General features: G+C 42.5%; 1 protein-coding gene across 2 annotated transcripts in view; it reads right to left on the bottom strand.

Moving 5' to 3' along the window:
- Positions 1 to 16,343, bottom strand: part of Eif2ak2 (eukaryotic translation initiation factor 2-alpha kinase 2) — a 23,687-nt gene extending 7,344 nt beyond the window's left edge. The window contains exons 1-12 of one of the 2 annotated variants that reach the window (XM_013013682.1): positions 16,174 to 16,343; positions 13,111 to 13,235; positions 12,086 to 12,206; positions 10,827 to 10,963; positions 10,020 to 10,143; positions 9,137 to 9,201; positions 8,781 to 8,880; positions 7,282 to 7,316; positions 5,535 to 5,597; positions 2,489 to 2,611; positions 1,058 to 1,177; positions 408 to 467 (exon numbers count right to left, since the gene is read on the bottom strand). In XM_013013682.1, coding sequence (XP_012869136.1) covers positions 408 to 467; positions 1,058 to 1,177; positions 2,489 to 2,611; positions 5,535 to 5,597; positions 7,282 to 7,316; positions 8,781 to 8,880; positions 9,137 to 9,201; positions 10,020 to 10,143; positions 10,827 to 10,963; positions 12,086 to 12,206; positions 13,111 to 13,229 — 1,067 coding nt within the window. In that variant the 5' untranslated portion in view covers positions 13,230 to 13,235; positions 16,174 to 16,343. The remainder of the gene's footprint in view (positions 1 to 407; positions 468 to 1,057; positions 1,178 to 2,488; positions 2,612 to 5,534; positions 5,598 to 7,281; positions 7,317 to 8,780; positions 8,881 to 9,136; positions 9,202 to 10,019; positions 10,144 to 10,826; positions 10,964 to 12,085; positions 12,207 to 13,110; positions 13,236 to 16,173) is intronic. The other variant, XM_013013683.1, reaches the window with a different exon arrangement.

Here is a 16,343-nt window from a genome sequence, read left to right as displayed (position 1 = left end):
AAAACGAGCTTTACAACGTCGGTTCTGGGGGGGGAAGGGGGAGAAGGAGAAGGATTGGGATTGGGGGGAGGGGGGAGGCTGGGAAGGGATGTGAAGGGTAAAAAAAAAAAGAAAAAGAAAAAGCCAAGTAAAAGCAAAAGGCCCCAAGTTCAAGCTCTAGAACTGGCATATGCAGACACCAAACACACACACAAGAGTATGTGAAATTGAGTTCAAGTCCTTGTATTAGCACCAAAAAAATACAGGGAAATCTTGTAGGCTGCTAGTTAATAATTTCTGAAACAGAAGACAAAATTTTTCCAGATGGTGACAAGATAGAGATGAAGCTGGAGACAAGAGATGGCTAATGAAGAGGTCTCCAATACAACAAAATTCCAGTGACAGCAATGGCCGTAAGAAATACCTACATGACATTCAAATTCAAATGGCAGATCTCCAAAATCTCCAATTCTTCGGCAGTATCTGAACTGAAAGAAGAGCGATACAAGTAGGGGGTCCTGCTCAGAGCCATCCATTTATTTTTACTGCTGACTGCCTCACTACAAGTGAAGTAGTTGAGACCCTTTGACTGCATTGCAACAATCAAGGCCTCAGAGGAGAACAGAGTGTTGGCAGCTGTGTAGGGAGACTTCAGTCATGGAAACATCTACATGGTAAAACATTCTTCACAACATGGTATTGACAACTCACCCTAAACTCAGGTCCCATGTGAAGTCAGGAAAGCTAGTGATCTTTTTTTTTTTAAATTTACTGTTATATTTAAGAAGTTATACAAAGGAATTTCAATTCAACACGTCAGTTTATGATTATAATACATCTTGATCAATATCACCTCTTTTCATAATTCTCTCTTATCAATCTCCCCCCATAATTCTCTTCTCCCATTCCCCATCCCCTCAATTTTCCTATTCCATTTTCACATATACATATTAAGTACACATCTCTCTGATGTGATTATTAATGGTGATGTTTGATGGCCCCACTCAGGGCCCACACACTGTAAATGACAGTTTCCTTCCATCCTAAGATGCCTATGGTGAGAATTTTTTTAACCTACCTCAAAATCCAATTCCCACTCTCCCCAAAGTCATAATCATCTCCGTCCCAGCAACAACAATAATCAACGATATTGGCGTGGTTAAGTTGTGCCAAGGCTCTTACTTCACGCTCCACCTTCCTAGAGGAACAGGAACATAAGGATGTCAGGATGAATCCCCAGTAACTACAAAACAGCTCAGATAACAGGAGAGAACGGTCCACACTCACTTATAAACATCTCTGTGATTTCCACACCAAGCTTTAGAATGGGGAAAAGAGAAGTCAAAAGAAAAAAAGTGAACAAACTGAACACAAAAAGTGCAGTTGTTCTCTTAATAGCTGATTAAAAGTTACCTTTGCTGAAAGATAGTCTCTTTGGGCCCATTAATTAATTAGATGCAGGAAAAAAACCTGTCATCACTGACTTCACTTGGTATCTATGTCCTCTGGTCTAAGCATTCCTTCTGTAGTTACCTCAAAATCCAGACTTTTGCTGGTTAGTTAAGCATTTCACGGACTTTCCTGCCTAAGCTGGCTTTGAACCTTGATCATCAAATCTCAGTCTTTTGGGTATCTTAGAATTATAGGTGTGAGCCACCAGTGCCTGCTGAGATAATCCTCCTTGACATCCATTCTCTGTGTGATGAGGAGTTCAGGCCACCTAAGTCTGGTTGACAACCCCAGTTGAACTGCCCGCCCACAGCCAGCCCACAGCCAGCATCATCGGTCTTGCGGGCCTTCTTGGATATCCTGCTCAGTCAGGTATTCAGCTAACTCCAGAATGCAAAAACACCAAGAGCACCCAGGTGAATTGAATCTAGCTGAGCAGCTATATCCACTGGATCAGGAGACAGTCATTTAAGCCACCACATTTGGAACAGCACAATTACCAACTTGCTTTTACTTCATTAAATCAGTTAATCTCTTTGGCCATGTCAGTTTCCTCAACTGTAAAGTATATATAGCATCAGCTTTAGATTGGGGAGGGAGGTCACTTTTTTTTTAAACTCAGTTAAAACCAGAGTTAACATAAGATCATTTCATAATAAGTCAAGTTCCTCTCGATTACATTACAAAAAATGAAGCCGGGTGCCTCATACCTATAATTCTAGTTACTCAAGAGGCTGAGATCTGAAGATAATGGCTCAAAGCCAGCCTGGGCAGGAACGTCCATGAGACTCTTATCTTCAATTAAACATCAAAGAAGCCAGATGTGGAGCTGTGACTCAAATGGTAGAATGCTGGCCTTGAGCAAAAAAGCTCAGCGACTGTGCCCAGACCCCAAGATCAAGCCCCAGGACCAAGACAAAGAGACAGAGAGAGAGAAAATAAAAATAGAGAAGGACAAAAAGAAATATATGATATACCAATGAAGGAGAGAGAAATATGAAAAAGTATAGAGCAAGTTCAACAATCTCTCATTCAAAAAAGTAAAACATTTACTACTTACGGGTCATCATACTTAACACATTTAATTACGTAAGTCTTTTTATCAATGTTGTGCTTCGCTTTGAAAACTCGGCCAAATCCTCCAGCACCAATTTGCTTTATTTCTTCAAAATTCTCGATAAACCTCAAGATAAATACCAGTATTATTCTGAAATGCAGTGCTTGACCTCATGTGACAGGGTCTATATAATAACCATCATTGCCAGCTCCCTCTGATTATTCAGAAACTATTGCTACAGAAACTTTTTTTTTTTTGGGTCCAGTCATGGGTCCTGAATCTGGCCTGGGCGCTGTCATTCAGCTCTTCAGCTCAAGGCTCGCACTCTACCACTTGAGCCACAGCACCACTTCCGACTTTTTTCTTTTTGCTTATGTGGTGCTGAGGAATCGAACCCAGGGCCTCATGCACGTAAGGCAAGCGCTCTACCACTGAGCCACCTTCCCAGCCCTGCCACAGAAACTTTTAAGTCACCGAGTGGTCCTCTTCCATGGACAGTCAACATAGCAGGTGGCTACTGAGGGAGAGCAATTTACTCCTAGGTGTAAGATGTCATGGTTAAAATTTAAAAACAAATCCCTTCACATATAGAAAACTTCACACTGTCGTATCCACAGCTGCCACTGAGCTGTTGAGAGAAAAACAAGCATATGTTCTGATCTTGCTTCACCTTAGAACTACCATCTTTCTTCTTTCTCTGAAGCCCCACACATTTGAACATTAAGCTCCATCAATTCTTCTTCCAAAAACGTATCACTGGACCCTGCCCATTTATCTCTCTCCTTCATCTTTGTTCCACTTCACACTTTCCTCAGACTACTGTAGTAGCTTGCTAGCTGATACCCCACTTCCTCTCCTACCCTGGCTCCAGTCCATGATCAAGAGCAAACCAGGATGATGGGATCATAGTTCGATCATGTGTCTCCCTTGTCTACACTTGCAATAGCTCACCTTTGCATTCAACAAAATCCAGAAAGTCTAGAAAAGACATGTAACATGTCCCCTGTCTCCCTCTGCAGCTTCTTCCCATGGTCTTAAACTTGCTTTCCGAACTCCAAGCACATGGCCTTAGACACATACTGCTTCCTCCTCCTCCTCCATCTCCTCATCTTCATCATCAGTTGTGGGACTTGAACTCAGGCTTGGGTGTTGTCCCTGAGCTTTTGTGCTCAAGGCTAGAGCTCTACCACTTTGAGCCACAGCACCACTTCTGGCTTTCTGGTGGTTAATTGGAGATAAGGGTCTCACAGACTTTCCTACCATGTTAGGCTTCAAACCAGAATCCTCATATCTCAGTCTCCTGAGTAGCTAGGATCACAGGTGTGGGCCATCAGCACCCAGCACACATTTTGTCTCTTCTACTTTCACCTTCTCATTTGCTCTTCCATTTACCCATCTCCTTTTAGCATCTTTCAGAGAAGCCATACCTCGCCCTTCACATATTGGAGTCCATTCCTTGTCCAGTGATCACTTTTCCTTTAGAGCTCTGTCCATATTTTGTAGTTACAGACTTTTTAAATGTAATTATTTAGTAAATGTCAGTTATCCCCAATGTGGAGACCCTAGAGCCCTGTGGGAGCTATGATAAAGTAGAGGTTGTGTGAGTGGATGGTGCATGGAGATAAAGTCTGAAGCCATTGGAAAACTATTGGTTTGTGTGTTTGACTACCTTGTGTCTGAATAAAGACATAAGATTCTAAGTATTTGACATTCCACTCTGTTCTTGTCAAAAGACAGGAGGACTGCTGTGTGTACTTATCTTGCTGCTTCCTGCACCTGTCACCTGCCATTTGGAATGTAACTAAAACAGCTACACATTGACATATAGTCTGGTGACCCATAAAAAATGGTGGACTGAGGAGATTCTTGAATTCAATGAAATTCTGTCTGTTAAATTAATTTCCTCATTCTCATGGTGGTATAAGACTGTGAGTATTATTTCATGAATAATCCTTTATCTGCCAGACTATGTCTGCTGCGTGGAACCAGCACCTGAAGACTCCATGAGAGAACTGGTTTCATCTGTTCCTTCTGCAAATGCAGTGCCCACAAATTGTTAGTACCTGTTAGATGCAGCATCTAATAAAGTATCATGAAATGAAATAAACTTTAAAAATAAGGTAAAATAAAATAGTGCTTAAAATATTTATTAAAAAAACTGGATTTAATGTTCTGCTGTTGCAAATATGTCTCCTACATTTTTGGTGGTGTTTTAAAACCCAAACATGTCATTTACAGGAGCCTTCTTTCAAGTGAAATTTTCTATAGACCTGAAAATTAAGCAGAAACTCTGTGTGTGTGTGTGTGTGTGTGTGTGTGTGTGTGTGTGTGTGTACAGTGTAGGTATCAGTACAGAACTCATGGCCTCATGCTTTTTTATTCACTGAAGCTGGGGTTCTACCACTTGAGCTATGCCTCCAGTTCTGGCCTTTCTCTGGGTAATTGGAGATAAGGGTTTTATGTACTTTTCTACATGGGCTGGCTTCAAACTGCAATCCTTAGATCTCAGCCTCCTGAGTAGCAACATTTTTTTCTAAACTTTTTTTCCCCTAATCACCAGTTTATAGACATGTTTGCTTTCAATCAAAAACACGAATGGATGTCTAGAAACTCTCATAAGAACAACAAACCTGTGTTTACCATCTTCTATGTGGATTCATCTCAATCTTACTTCTCCAAGAAGTGACAATGCTTTGTGATTTTGATTGTGCTATAGCTATTAAACTGTTCAACTTTATAAGATCTCCTTAAGAAGCTGTTGAATTAGCAAGTTTATCTTCAAGAATATTCTAGTAAGCAGGATGCTGGTGGCTCACACCTGTAATCCTAGCTACTCAGGAGACTGAGATCTGAGGATGGCGGTTCAAAGCCAGCCCAAGCAGGAAAGTCCGTAAGACTCTTATCTCCAATAAGCCATTCAGAAAACCAGAAGTGGTGCAGTGGCTCAAGTGCTAGCTTTGAGCTGAAGCACTGAGGGACAGCACCCAGGCCCAGAGTTCAAGCTCCATGACCAAAAACAAAAAAATTCTAGTGTATAGTTCCTTCTTACCTGTTGTTTATTGTATACTTGTTTCCTTTTAAAACAGGAGAGTTAAATGAAGGTGCCAAGTGTCTAAAATAAAGATAAGAATGGAAAATTCAAATTAAAGTGAAATCAAACATAACTTGTATAGAGCAGGATTTAAGTCCTGCACTGACTGAGTTCTTTATATTTTGGGTTAACTATTAGAATAATAGGTAGCACGTTTTAATTTTCTTCTTTATAAAACAATATCCTGATGACTCTTCTCTTTCTTATAAGGATTTTTCATTCCTGTCCTAGTTCCCTTCTTCACTATAACACATTCATTGATGGCCAACCACTTGCCCTTCCCGTCTTTTCTCCACACTCACAATGCAAGACCCAGTATATCTTGAGGATTCCTTCCCCAAGCCAATATTCCTTATTGATCATGAGCTAGTTACCTGCCATTAGAAGTTCACAAAGCATCTAAAATGAAACAGATCCAAATTGCTAGCTTCCCTCTAAGCCCCCAAGTTTTCAACTTGCCTAACATCATCAGCGCCATGGTTCTTGTCTGTATCCTGCCTAAGAAACAGTGTACTTCAAACCTTCCCATCCCTCTCACCAGCTACTGGACTCCCTCCACTTTCTCAAGTCATATCTACGCATATTTTACAGTTTTCTTCACACAGTTCCCTTCTTTCCTCACAGATGCCACATCCTTGGCTGTGGGCCCAATGTTTGGCATGCAGACTTGTTTTGTCCTCATGTAAACACCTATATCAGCATGGCTAGCCACTGGTCAAAATATGCTGGTGGATGCCAGTTCATGCTCATTCCTGACCATATTTATACTTCTGCTTTCCTCTTTGGTTAAAGACACCGATCCACCAAAATTTGACCATTTGACCTTTGACCTTTAAAAAATTTAAAAACTCAGCCAGTTGCTGGTGGTTCACACCTGTAATCCTTGCTACTCAGGAGGCTGAGATCTAAGGATCATGGTTCAAAGCCAGGGGGGGGAGGGGAAGGGGGAGAGGTGGAGGGGAGAGCGGGGAGGGGGGGGGAGAGAGTCCGAGAGACTTATATCCAATTAACCAGAAAACCGGAAGTGGTACACTGGCTGAATATGGTAGAATGCTAGCCTTGATCAAAGAACTCAGGAATAGTGCCCAGGCCTCAAGTTTAAGCCCCCAAACCAACAAAAAAGTAAATAAAAAATATAAAAATAGGGGCTGGGAAGGTGGCTCAGTGGTAGAGTGCTTGCCTTGCACGCATGAGGCCCTGGGTTCGATTCCTCAGTACCACATAAGCAAAAAGAAAAAAGACGGAAGTGGTGCTGTGGCTCAAGTGGTAGAGCACTAGCCTTGAGCTGAAGAGCTAAGGGACAGCGCCCAGGCCCAGAGTTCAGGCCCCATGACCAGACCCAAAAAATAAATAAATAAATAAATAAAAATTTAAAAATATACATATATATATATATAATCAAGTCATTACTCTGCCTGTCTGAAAATACACTTCTGACTTCCCACTCCAAGTCTACTTCCTCATTGGCCTCATCCAAAATAATATCCTAAACTATGAATACAACAACCTCAGTGTAGGACCTTCTATCAACAGTACACCATGCGCCTAGACTCAAAAGTTCCTCTGTACACGAGATGTCAAGCTTTCAAGTTCTGAAACCCCAATCAAATAAGCATGTGTATTATTCTACAAATACTGAAGATAATAAATAAGGCTGAAAACATAATTCTGAAAGAAAATTAGTCCAAAGCACAATGATACTCACACTTCTTTCTTCTTCTGATGGTTTTTGGGACCATTCTATAACAAAATAAAATTGGAAATAATTTAACTGAAATCATTAAAGCAATCCACCATTTGGTGTGTGTGTGTGTGTGTTGTTGCTGTGTGTTTTTAGACAGGGTCTCCAGGCTAGCCTGGATTTTTCTATGCATCCTGGTTGGCCCAGAACCTACCATCCTCCGGAGTGCTTGAATTATAAGTATGCCACAGTATGCATCTAATCAGATTAATTCTTTAGATGGCCTTGTGGTTATATTTCTTAGTGTGTATGACTAAAAGCTTTATACACAAGTCAGGCACTGGTGGCTCACATTTGTCTTTGCAGCTAGCTACTCAGGAGACTGAGATCTGAAGATAACAGTTCAAAGCCAACCCATGCAGGCAAATTCATAAGACTCTTGTCTCCAATTAGCCACCAAAAGTCAGAAGTGGAGCTGTGGCTCAAGTGGTAGAGCGCTAGCCTTGAGCTGAAGAGCTGAGGGACAGCTCCCAGGCCCAGAGTTCAGGCCCCACGAATGGACCCAAAAAAAAACAAAAACAAAAACAAAAATACCAGGGAGCCGGGCACTGGTGTCTCACGCCTATAATCCTAGCTACTCAGGGGCTGAGATCTGATGATTGTGGTTCAAAACCAGCCCAGGCATGAAAGTTCATGAGACTCTTATCTCCAATAAACCATCAGAAAAACTGGGAATGGTGCTGTGGCTCAAGTGGTAGAGTGCTAGCCTTGAGCTGAAGAGCTGAGGGACAGTGCCCAGGCCCAGAGTTCAAGCCCCACGACCGACCAAAAAAAAAAAAAGTAGCAGGGAGAGAGCTGGGGTGGTGGACCAGTGGCAGAGTATTCATGAGGCCCGAGGTCAAGTCTCACCAAAGAGGGAAAGGTGAGAGAGAGGAAGGAAAAAAGGGAGAGAAGAAGAGAGAAAGAAGGAAAAAAAGTAGAGAAGGAAGGAGGGAGGTATGGAGGATGAAGAGGGAGAAAACAAATGCAAAAATATACCTAGGGCTGGGAATGTGGCCTAGTGGTAAAGTGCTTGCCTAACATGCATGAAGCTCTGGGTCAGGTTCCTCAGTACCACATAAACAGAAAAGGCCGGAAGTGGGTCTGTGGCTCAAGCGGTAGAGTGCTAGCCTTGAGCAAACAGAAGCTCAAGGACAGTGCCCAGGCCAGCCATGCAGGTCATGTTTTTGTTGTTTTTTGTGCCAGTCCAGTCCTGGGGCTTAAACTCAGGGCCTGGGTGCTGAGCCTTTCTGCTCAAAGCTGGTACTCTACTACTTGAGCCACAGCTTCACTTCCAGGTTTTTGGTGGTTATTGGAGATAGGAATCTCAGAAACTTTCCTGCCTGGATTGGCTTCAAATTGTGATTCTCAGATCCTAGCCTCCTGAGTAGCTAGGATTACAGATGAACCACTGGGGCCTGGCTATGCAACTCATTTTAAACAAAGAATCAAGAATCAAGGAAGCTTAGAGATTAATACAATACCATAGAAGAAGATGCAGAAGTATTTACACTGTTACTCTTGTCACAGCTTCGAGATAAATCTGCTGCGGAGTCACTTTCAGATGACAGCAATGCATTAGCACTAAAAGAGAATAACTGTTTATCTATTTTTTGAATTCATAACTTCTTTCTGTAAATTCTCCTTAAAGTGAAAAGTTGCTCTTTCAATTTCAATGAACCCTTTTTATTTTTATTTATTGTTTGTCTGTGTGTGTGTGTGTGTGTGTGTGTGTGTGGTGTTGAGGAACTATCCCAAGACTAAATCATGCCAGGCAAACCCTTTATGCCCCACTTCCAGCCCTCTGGCAGCAGTGTGAATAGATGCAGTATCAACTTACGATGTCCTTGTAGAAGAGACATTGGACCAGTCACTAAAATAACCAGGGGACCCTGAGTCATTTTTCTGAAAGAAAAACAATCCTTCTTAGGTTTAAATGCAATTAGCTAACTTCTCAACGGAGGTTCATCACTGGATAGTCCTGGCTACATTTATTTCCCTCAGAGCCACCAAATCCACAGCCATGAACAATTGCAAGATTAGTTGTTTGTTTCTGGTGCTGGTTCTGAGGCTTAAACTCAGGACCTCTCACTCTTAGTTGTCTTCTTTACTCATGGCTGGCACTCTACCACTCAGACCACACCCCTGCTCTGACTTTGTATTGGTTAATTGGAGATTAAGAGTTTCACAGCCTTTTCTTTCCAGGCTGGCTGGGAACAATGATCTTCAGATCTCAGACTCCTGAGGAGCTAGGATTACGGGTGTAAGTCACCTGTGCCCAGATTACTACATTTTTAATGGATGTTTGAACTGGAGTTTAAGTGTGTCTATTAGCCGGGCTCCGGTGGCTCACATCTGTAATACTAGCTACTCAGGAGACTGAGATCTGAGGATCTTGGTTCAAAGCCAGCCCAGGCAGGAAAGTCCATGAGACTCTTATCTCCAATAAACCACTAGAAAACTGGAAGTGGCGCTGTGGCTCAAGTGGTAGAGCCTCACCTTGAGCTGGAGAGCTGAGGGATAGCTCCCAAGCCCAGAGTTCAAGCCCCACGACTGACCAAAAAAAAAAAAAAAAAGTGTGTCCATGGCCATAGCTCACTGGTGGGACACAGTGGAAAAATAGGTCATAAGGGCTGGCTTGGCATTGTAGAAACAATGCAACCCCAAGTTGACTTCAGAGGGAATTTTTAAATGTGCAAATTAAATTAATTAAAAATACATACCAGTGAACCTTCTAATACTTTCTTATGGTAAGCAAGCTTTGCAGCCATTTGCTTTGCTTCTTGTTTGGTAGGACCTGCACCAATAGCATATTCTTGATTTCCAATTTTGCATTTGCAATAAAATCTAGGGGGAAATGATAGAATATTCAATCAAATATCTAAAGTACAATAAATCTAATGTACTATTTTCTGAGTGTGGATGCGCTGTGGAGGTTCTTAGGGCTAGAACTGGGTGGGCACTGTCCCTAAGCTTTTTTTTTTGCTCAACGCTAGCACTGTACCTCTTGAGCCACAGCTCTACTTCTGGGTTTTTGCTGGCTAATTAGAGCTAAGAGTGTCACAAACTTTCCTACCCCAGCTGGCTTTGAACTGTGATCCTCATATCTCAGCCTTCTAAGTAGCTAGGATCACAGGCAGGAGCTACTGGCACTCAATGATCTAGCTTATGATTTTTTAACAAAAATTAATATTCACAAAGGCCTTAGGGGAGCACTTATTTATTAGCCAAAATTCTATTATATGTTTTTTGTTTTGTTCTGTTTTGTTGTGCTGGTCGTGGGGCTTGAACTCAAAGTATGGGCACTATGCCTGAACTTTCTTGCTGAAGGCTGGTATTGTGCTGCACTTTTTTGCTCAAGGCTGGTACTCTACCACTTGAGTCCTCAGGCTTGAGTTTAAGCCCCAATATTGGCACAACTAAAATAAAAATAAAATCTCCCTGTAGACTGATAAATATTTTTGAGAGTTAGACATGGAAATAAGCACTTGCATCCAACTAGAAAAGGGGAAAGCCAAACTATATATCACCTTTGAGACCCCAATTCCACGGATATACACGGTTCATAGTGCACAGGAAGATTTTCCTTCTGGGCAATTCTATTGATAAGGCCTATGTAATTCCCCGTGGATGAGCCTTCTGACGTTAGTGAAAGAGAACTAACTCCCTACAAAGAAAAAAACTAGTTTAATATAAAGAACAGCACAGATTTAACTCTTTGTTTTTCTAAGAAAATTATTAAGCAATGTGAGTGTATGTGTGCATGTGCGTGCATGTGTAGACGCCAGTTGTAGGGCTTGAACTCAGGGACTGGGTGTTGTCCTTGAGCGTTTGTGCTCAAGGCTAGCATTCTACCATTTGAGCCACAGCTCTACTTCTGGATTTTTGGTGGTTAATTGGAAATAAGAGTCTCATAGACTCTCCTGCCCAGTCTGGCTTTGAATCTAGGTCCTCAGATCTCAGCCTCTTGAGTAGCTAAGATTACAGATATGAACTAAACAATTTTAATAAAATTAAATTTTAATAAAATTATAAGCAAGGTGAAAAACAACTTAGATATTATATATTTTCCAATTATATTACCTAGTTAAAATTGTAACTATATACCTTTCCCTACAAGACAGTGTTTTTAATTAAAAAGTTTTAATTTCTACAAGAAATGTACTCACTACCTTACTTACGTAACTGTAACCCCTCTGTACATCACTTTGACAATAAAATTAAAATTAGAAAAATGTTAATTGATCAATAGAAATTATATGCAGATGATATTTCAAAATAGATACACATTATGAAATGGTGAATGGAGATCATTAACCTCAATCATCTTACATACTTAACCTTTTTTGTAGTGAGAACAGTAACAATCTACTCTCACAAATTTTGAAATATACAGTCCACTAATACACTCATTTTCCTTTTAGAATTCCACTAAAAAATGATACTATGATACTCTCTAGCTGTATTCATATTCTTTTCCCATCTTCAAGGATACCAGTTATACTTATGTTGCTCTCCATTGCCTACCCACTATCCTTCCTACAAGCACTCTGGTCTCTTTCCCCTTTCCTTTACACTTCCTCAATTAAATGACAGGGACTCCTTCATTCTCATCTTTCCACATCTCAAATCAGAGTACTGCTGGTACTGAAGCATTGCACGGCAATGGAAAAAGACTGCACATGAATGTGTGAATGGCTGTACTTTATAGAGAATATTATTACAGAGAAACATTATAAAACATTTATGGGTTTCTTTATACTATATATTTTTTAAAGCAGCTACCAACCTTTTTTTCTTTATTAAGTATCTCAACAGCTAATTCGGCAGCAGCATTTTTTGCTTCCTGCTTTGTTTTACCTTCAGCTTTTGGAAATTCTCTCCCATCAATTGTAACTTGAAATGTAAATCTGGTGACAAAGACAAGAACCACAAGACATTGGACAATTCATGCATTTATAAGGAGTGGAGTCCAGCAACCATCATCTGCACAACTTGCTTTCAGGGTTTGGACCTATATGTGATATAGAATTGAAGCAGCCCACAAACCAAGACAGCATACCTACTTGAAGCCTGGAGAAGCTTAGACTCTCTTTTTTCTGAAATCATCTGACGCTACTGCTTTACAACAAAAGAACTCTCACAGATATATCTTTAGCAACTTTGCTGTAGAATTAAAGTATTGACCTCAAAACAGTGCCAGAAGAGCTGGGTGCTGGTGGCTCATGCCTGTAATCCTAGCTACTTAGGAGGCTGAAAGCTGAGGATCGCTGTTCAAAGTCAGCTGGGCAGGAAAGTCTGTGAGACTCTTTTTTTTTTTTTTTTTTTTTGCCAGTTGTGGCGCTGGAACTGTGGGCCTGGGCGCTGTCCCTCAGCTCTTCAGCTCAAGGCTAGCGCTCTACCACTTGAGCCACAGCGCCACTTCTGGCTTTTTCTGCTTATGTGGTGCTGAGAAATCGAACCTAGGGCCTCATGCATGCAAGGCAAGCACTCTACCACTAAGCTACCTTCCCAGCCCAACTAACCACCAGAAAACCAGAAGTGGTTCTGTGGCTCAAGTGGTAGAGTGCTAGCCTTGAGCTGAAGAGCTCAGGCCCAGTGTTCAAGCCCCATGACCGACAAAAAACAAAAACAAAACAGTGCCAGAGTTGCCATTTGGTTTCCATTTTTAGGGAATGTAGCCTGTTGGGGTTTTTTTTTGTGTGTGGGGGGGGGAGTGTACTGGACATTGAACTCAGGCCTCAGACCTGCTAAGCGTACATTCTAGCACTGGTCTACAGCTATTGGAACTTGGTGTTGGTAATGGATACTTGCCTTCGAGCATGTGGAGGGCCTGTTACTGACAGTTCATCATACTTCACCTCTACTCCATGCTTCTGACGGTATTTATTAAGTTCTTCCATGAAGAAACCTGGATGATGAAAACTGGCCATGGTTTCCTAGAAGAGACATTTGAATGAGTGACAGTGACAGAAATCATTCCTCATTTTCCCAATCCAGTTTAGGAGCTAACAGGGCAGGGGGAGGTGGTAATCTCTTGTTTATATGACTCATTTAAGTCCCATACCAATTCTGAGAAAACTTTATTTCAGAACTTTTCTATATCTTTTATGGACTGCACTATCATGCTAACTTCTTCAAAATAATCTCCTTCAAAACTCAGCTGGACAGAGAAAGAGGAGGCTCTTTCTTCCATTCTGCTCCCTGCTTCCACTGAGCATCAGTGCAGATTTGTCTATTTGCTGGAGAAGAGAAAAAGTCTACAGGAGCAGAATGAGAATGTTTTGGTGTTGAGAATAAGGTATGGCGAATGTATAATACATGCTGTTTATGAAATCAGAAAGTACTTCACGGCATGGACATTGATTCTCCCATGAAGTCTCCCTAACACTCCCCCCTCCTTTGAAATAAATTTTAGGGCAATTTACCAAGTGGGTAAATAAAGAGATCACAGATCTCTTTGAACTAAAATTGGAGCAATGATTTAAATTACAAATTTTTAAGGGATATACAATCTAAAATGTAAAGGCCTAAACACTTAGACGGTTACTATAACTGCAAGTCTTTATAATCTTGAATTTGGCACTGGAATCTAAGGTATATATGACAGCTAAAAGCACAAGCTACAAAACAAAAATAGATACAGTTGGTTTTGTCAAAATTTAAAAAAATTATAAAAGACAATATAATGAAGATAGAAATCCAATTTACAGGATAGAATATCTATCTATGCCTCACTTATTGGATAAGGGCCTATTAACCAAATATAGAAAAAACTCAACATCAAAATGACCAACAACCCAATTAGAAAATAGGCAAAGAATCAAAGAACTTGAACAGTCATTTCACCAAAGGAACTATATGACTAGCCAGCAAACACATGAAAAAATGGTCATCAACATTAGTTATGAGAAAAATGAAGCTCAAAACCACAGCATCGTACTATGTAACACCTATAGTTAAATATATTTCATGGACACCTCAAGACTATGGATAATCAGACAAAAAAAAAGTGTTGGTAAGCACCAGAGAATTTGTAGGTCTCATACAGCCTGTTACACCATAGGTTGACTATAAAAACCAGTAATATACTGTACATTTTTAAAAGCCATAAGAAGCTGAGGGCTAGTGGCTCACACCTGTAATCCTAGCTACTCAAGAATCTGAGCTCTGAGGATCATGGTTCAAAGCTCACCTGGGCAGGAAAGTGCATGAGACTCTTATCTCCAATTAACCACCAAAACACTGGAAGTGGTACTGTGGCTCAAAGTGGCAGAGTGCTATCCTTGAGAATCTGAAGAGCTCATAACAGTGCTTAGGCCCTGAGTTTTAAGCCCCATGACTGACAAGTAAATAAACTTAGTTGAATTTTTTTCAACGATGCTATCCAGACAATCAGCAATTTAGTCCTGTAATACTAGCTACTCAGAATGTGGCAATCAGCAGAATCTTAGTTCAAGGCCTGTCACCAGTGGTTCACGTCTGTGATTCCAGATACGGAGGAGGCTGAGATCTGAGGATCACAGTTGGAAGCCAGCCTGGCAGATAAATCAGAGAGACCCTTATGGTACAAGCAAAATGCCAGGAAGTGGAGGTATGGCTCACATGGCAGAGCTCCAGGCTTGAACATAAAAATGTAAGGCACCGAGTTCAAGTGCTAGTACCAGTAGAGAAAAAAGAGACAGAGAAAGACAGAGAGGCTGACAGATGCAGAGAGAAAACTGAAGCACAATACTGGCAATACTGGGAACAGAAAAAGCAGAGTTGGGTTTCTTTTAGAGGCAGGTTGATCAGTTGGCCTTGGAAGAAGAAAGGTAACAGTGAAGGTTTGGCCTATGCAAGTGTGTGGGTGTTGGGAGGAGAAGGGAATGAAGTGGGGGTGCTGGGTTTAACCAGCGTCATCTTGGCCACATAGTAGATAGGGAATTGGGTTAAACTGGCGCCATCTTGGTGGAGGAAGGTAAAGTCCCACCTCCCAGCTGATGGGCGTGCCTGAATTTCTACAGGCAGGGGTGAGGACTTGGACAATAGGTTACTGGACCTGCCAGTCTTGTGAAGCTCCCTGTGACGCTGTCCCCTGCACCCGAGCCTATTTAGGTCCAGACCAGCTCAGGCGCCATTAAGCGGTGTTTCATGTCTCCCGTGTCTCCTGTCTCCTGGCTGTCCTCCGGCCACCATGGTGTCCCACGGCGGCAGCTCTCCATTGGGTGATCTGGTTTGTTGGTCTTGTTATTCTGCGCTTTCTGACCTCTCCTGCTCACATGACTCAGTTTTCTGATAGTGTTAAGTGTATTTGAGGGGCTGCTGGTCTTTGAGACAGGAGTCCACCGGCAGTGGCCGGCTCTCCAAGAAAGGCTCCCAATTCGACCTCTCAAAATGTGGGCTTCTGTTTTCTCCTTACACCGGCTTAGGAAGAAGGGCACTGCACCTGCGGGCTGGAGACGCTCCTGGTGCCTCGGGATCAGCCCGGGCATGGGTGAGGCCGGAGCACTTACTTCCCTGTGAGCCTTCAACCATTCTAGGGTTCCAGGCTCCGGGGCACGTCCGGGGCAGGTCCGGGGCAGGTCCGGGGCAGGTCCGGCCAGGAGGGCGTCGGGTTCTGACCTAAAGGAACTTTCTGGTGGCTGGACAAGCCAAGTGGAGAGGGGCGCAGGTGGACAGAGCTTGGCAAACTGGTTAAGTCCCGATCCTCTCCTGACAAGACATTTCTAGTCAGGGATTATTAACCCAGTCCCTGGAAGAATCCGACATCCAAACTTCCCAGCGATCAACCTAAGTCCCTGGCTTAGTCCATGGCTCACTAGAACCTTCCCTGGCTCCCGACAGTCACCCGGCTGATATGCTGATCACCGGGAGGGGACAGCTGTCAGTCCCTACCGTGTTCCACGGCCGGTCCCCAGATCCTGGAGGGCGGGGCTCGGAGGTCGCTCCTGGCGCGGGCCACGCAGGGTTCCCCACTTCCGATGGACGGTCCTGGGCGACCCCGGGGGTCCCCCCGATCGCTGGAGCCGCTACACTAGCTGAAGGCCCGGGTCCCCGCCAGGCCG

Source organism: Dipodomys ordii, unplaced genomic scaffold (genome assembly GCF_000151885.1).
Source record: "Dipodomys ordii isolate 6190 unplaced genomic scaffold, Dord_2.0 Scaffold20, whole genome shotgun sequence".
Classification (NCBI taxonomy): Eukaryota; Metazoa; Chordata; class Mammalia; order Rodentia; family Heteromyidae; genus Dipodomys; species Dipodomys ordii.
The sequence above is the reverse complement of the archived record's forward strand: the minus strand, read 5'-3'. Positions and strand labels throughout refer to the sequence as shown.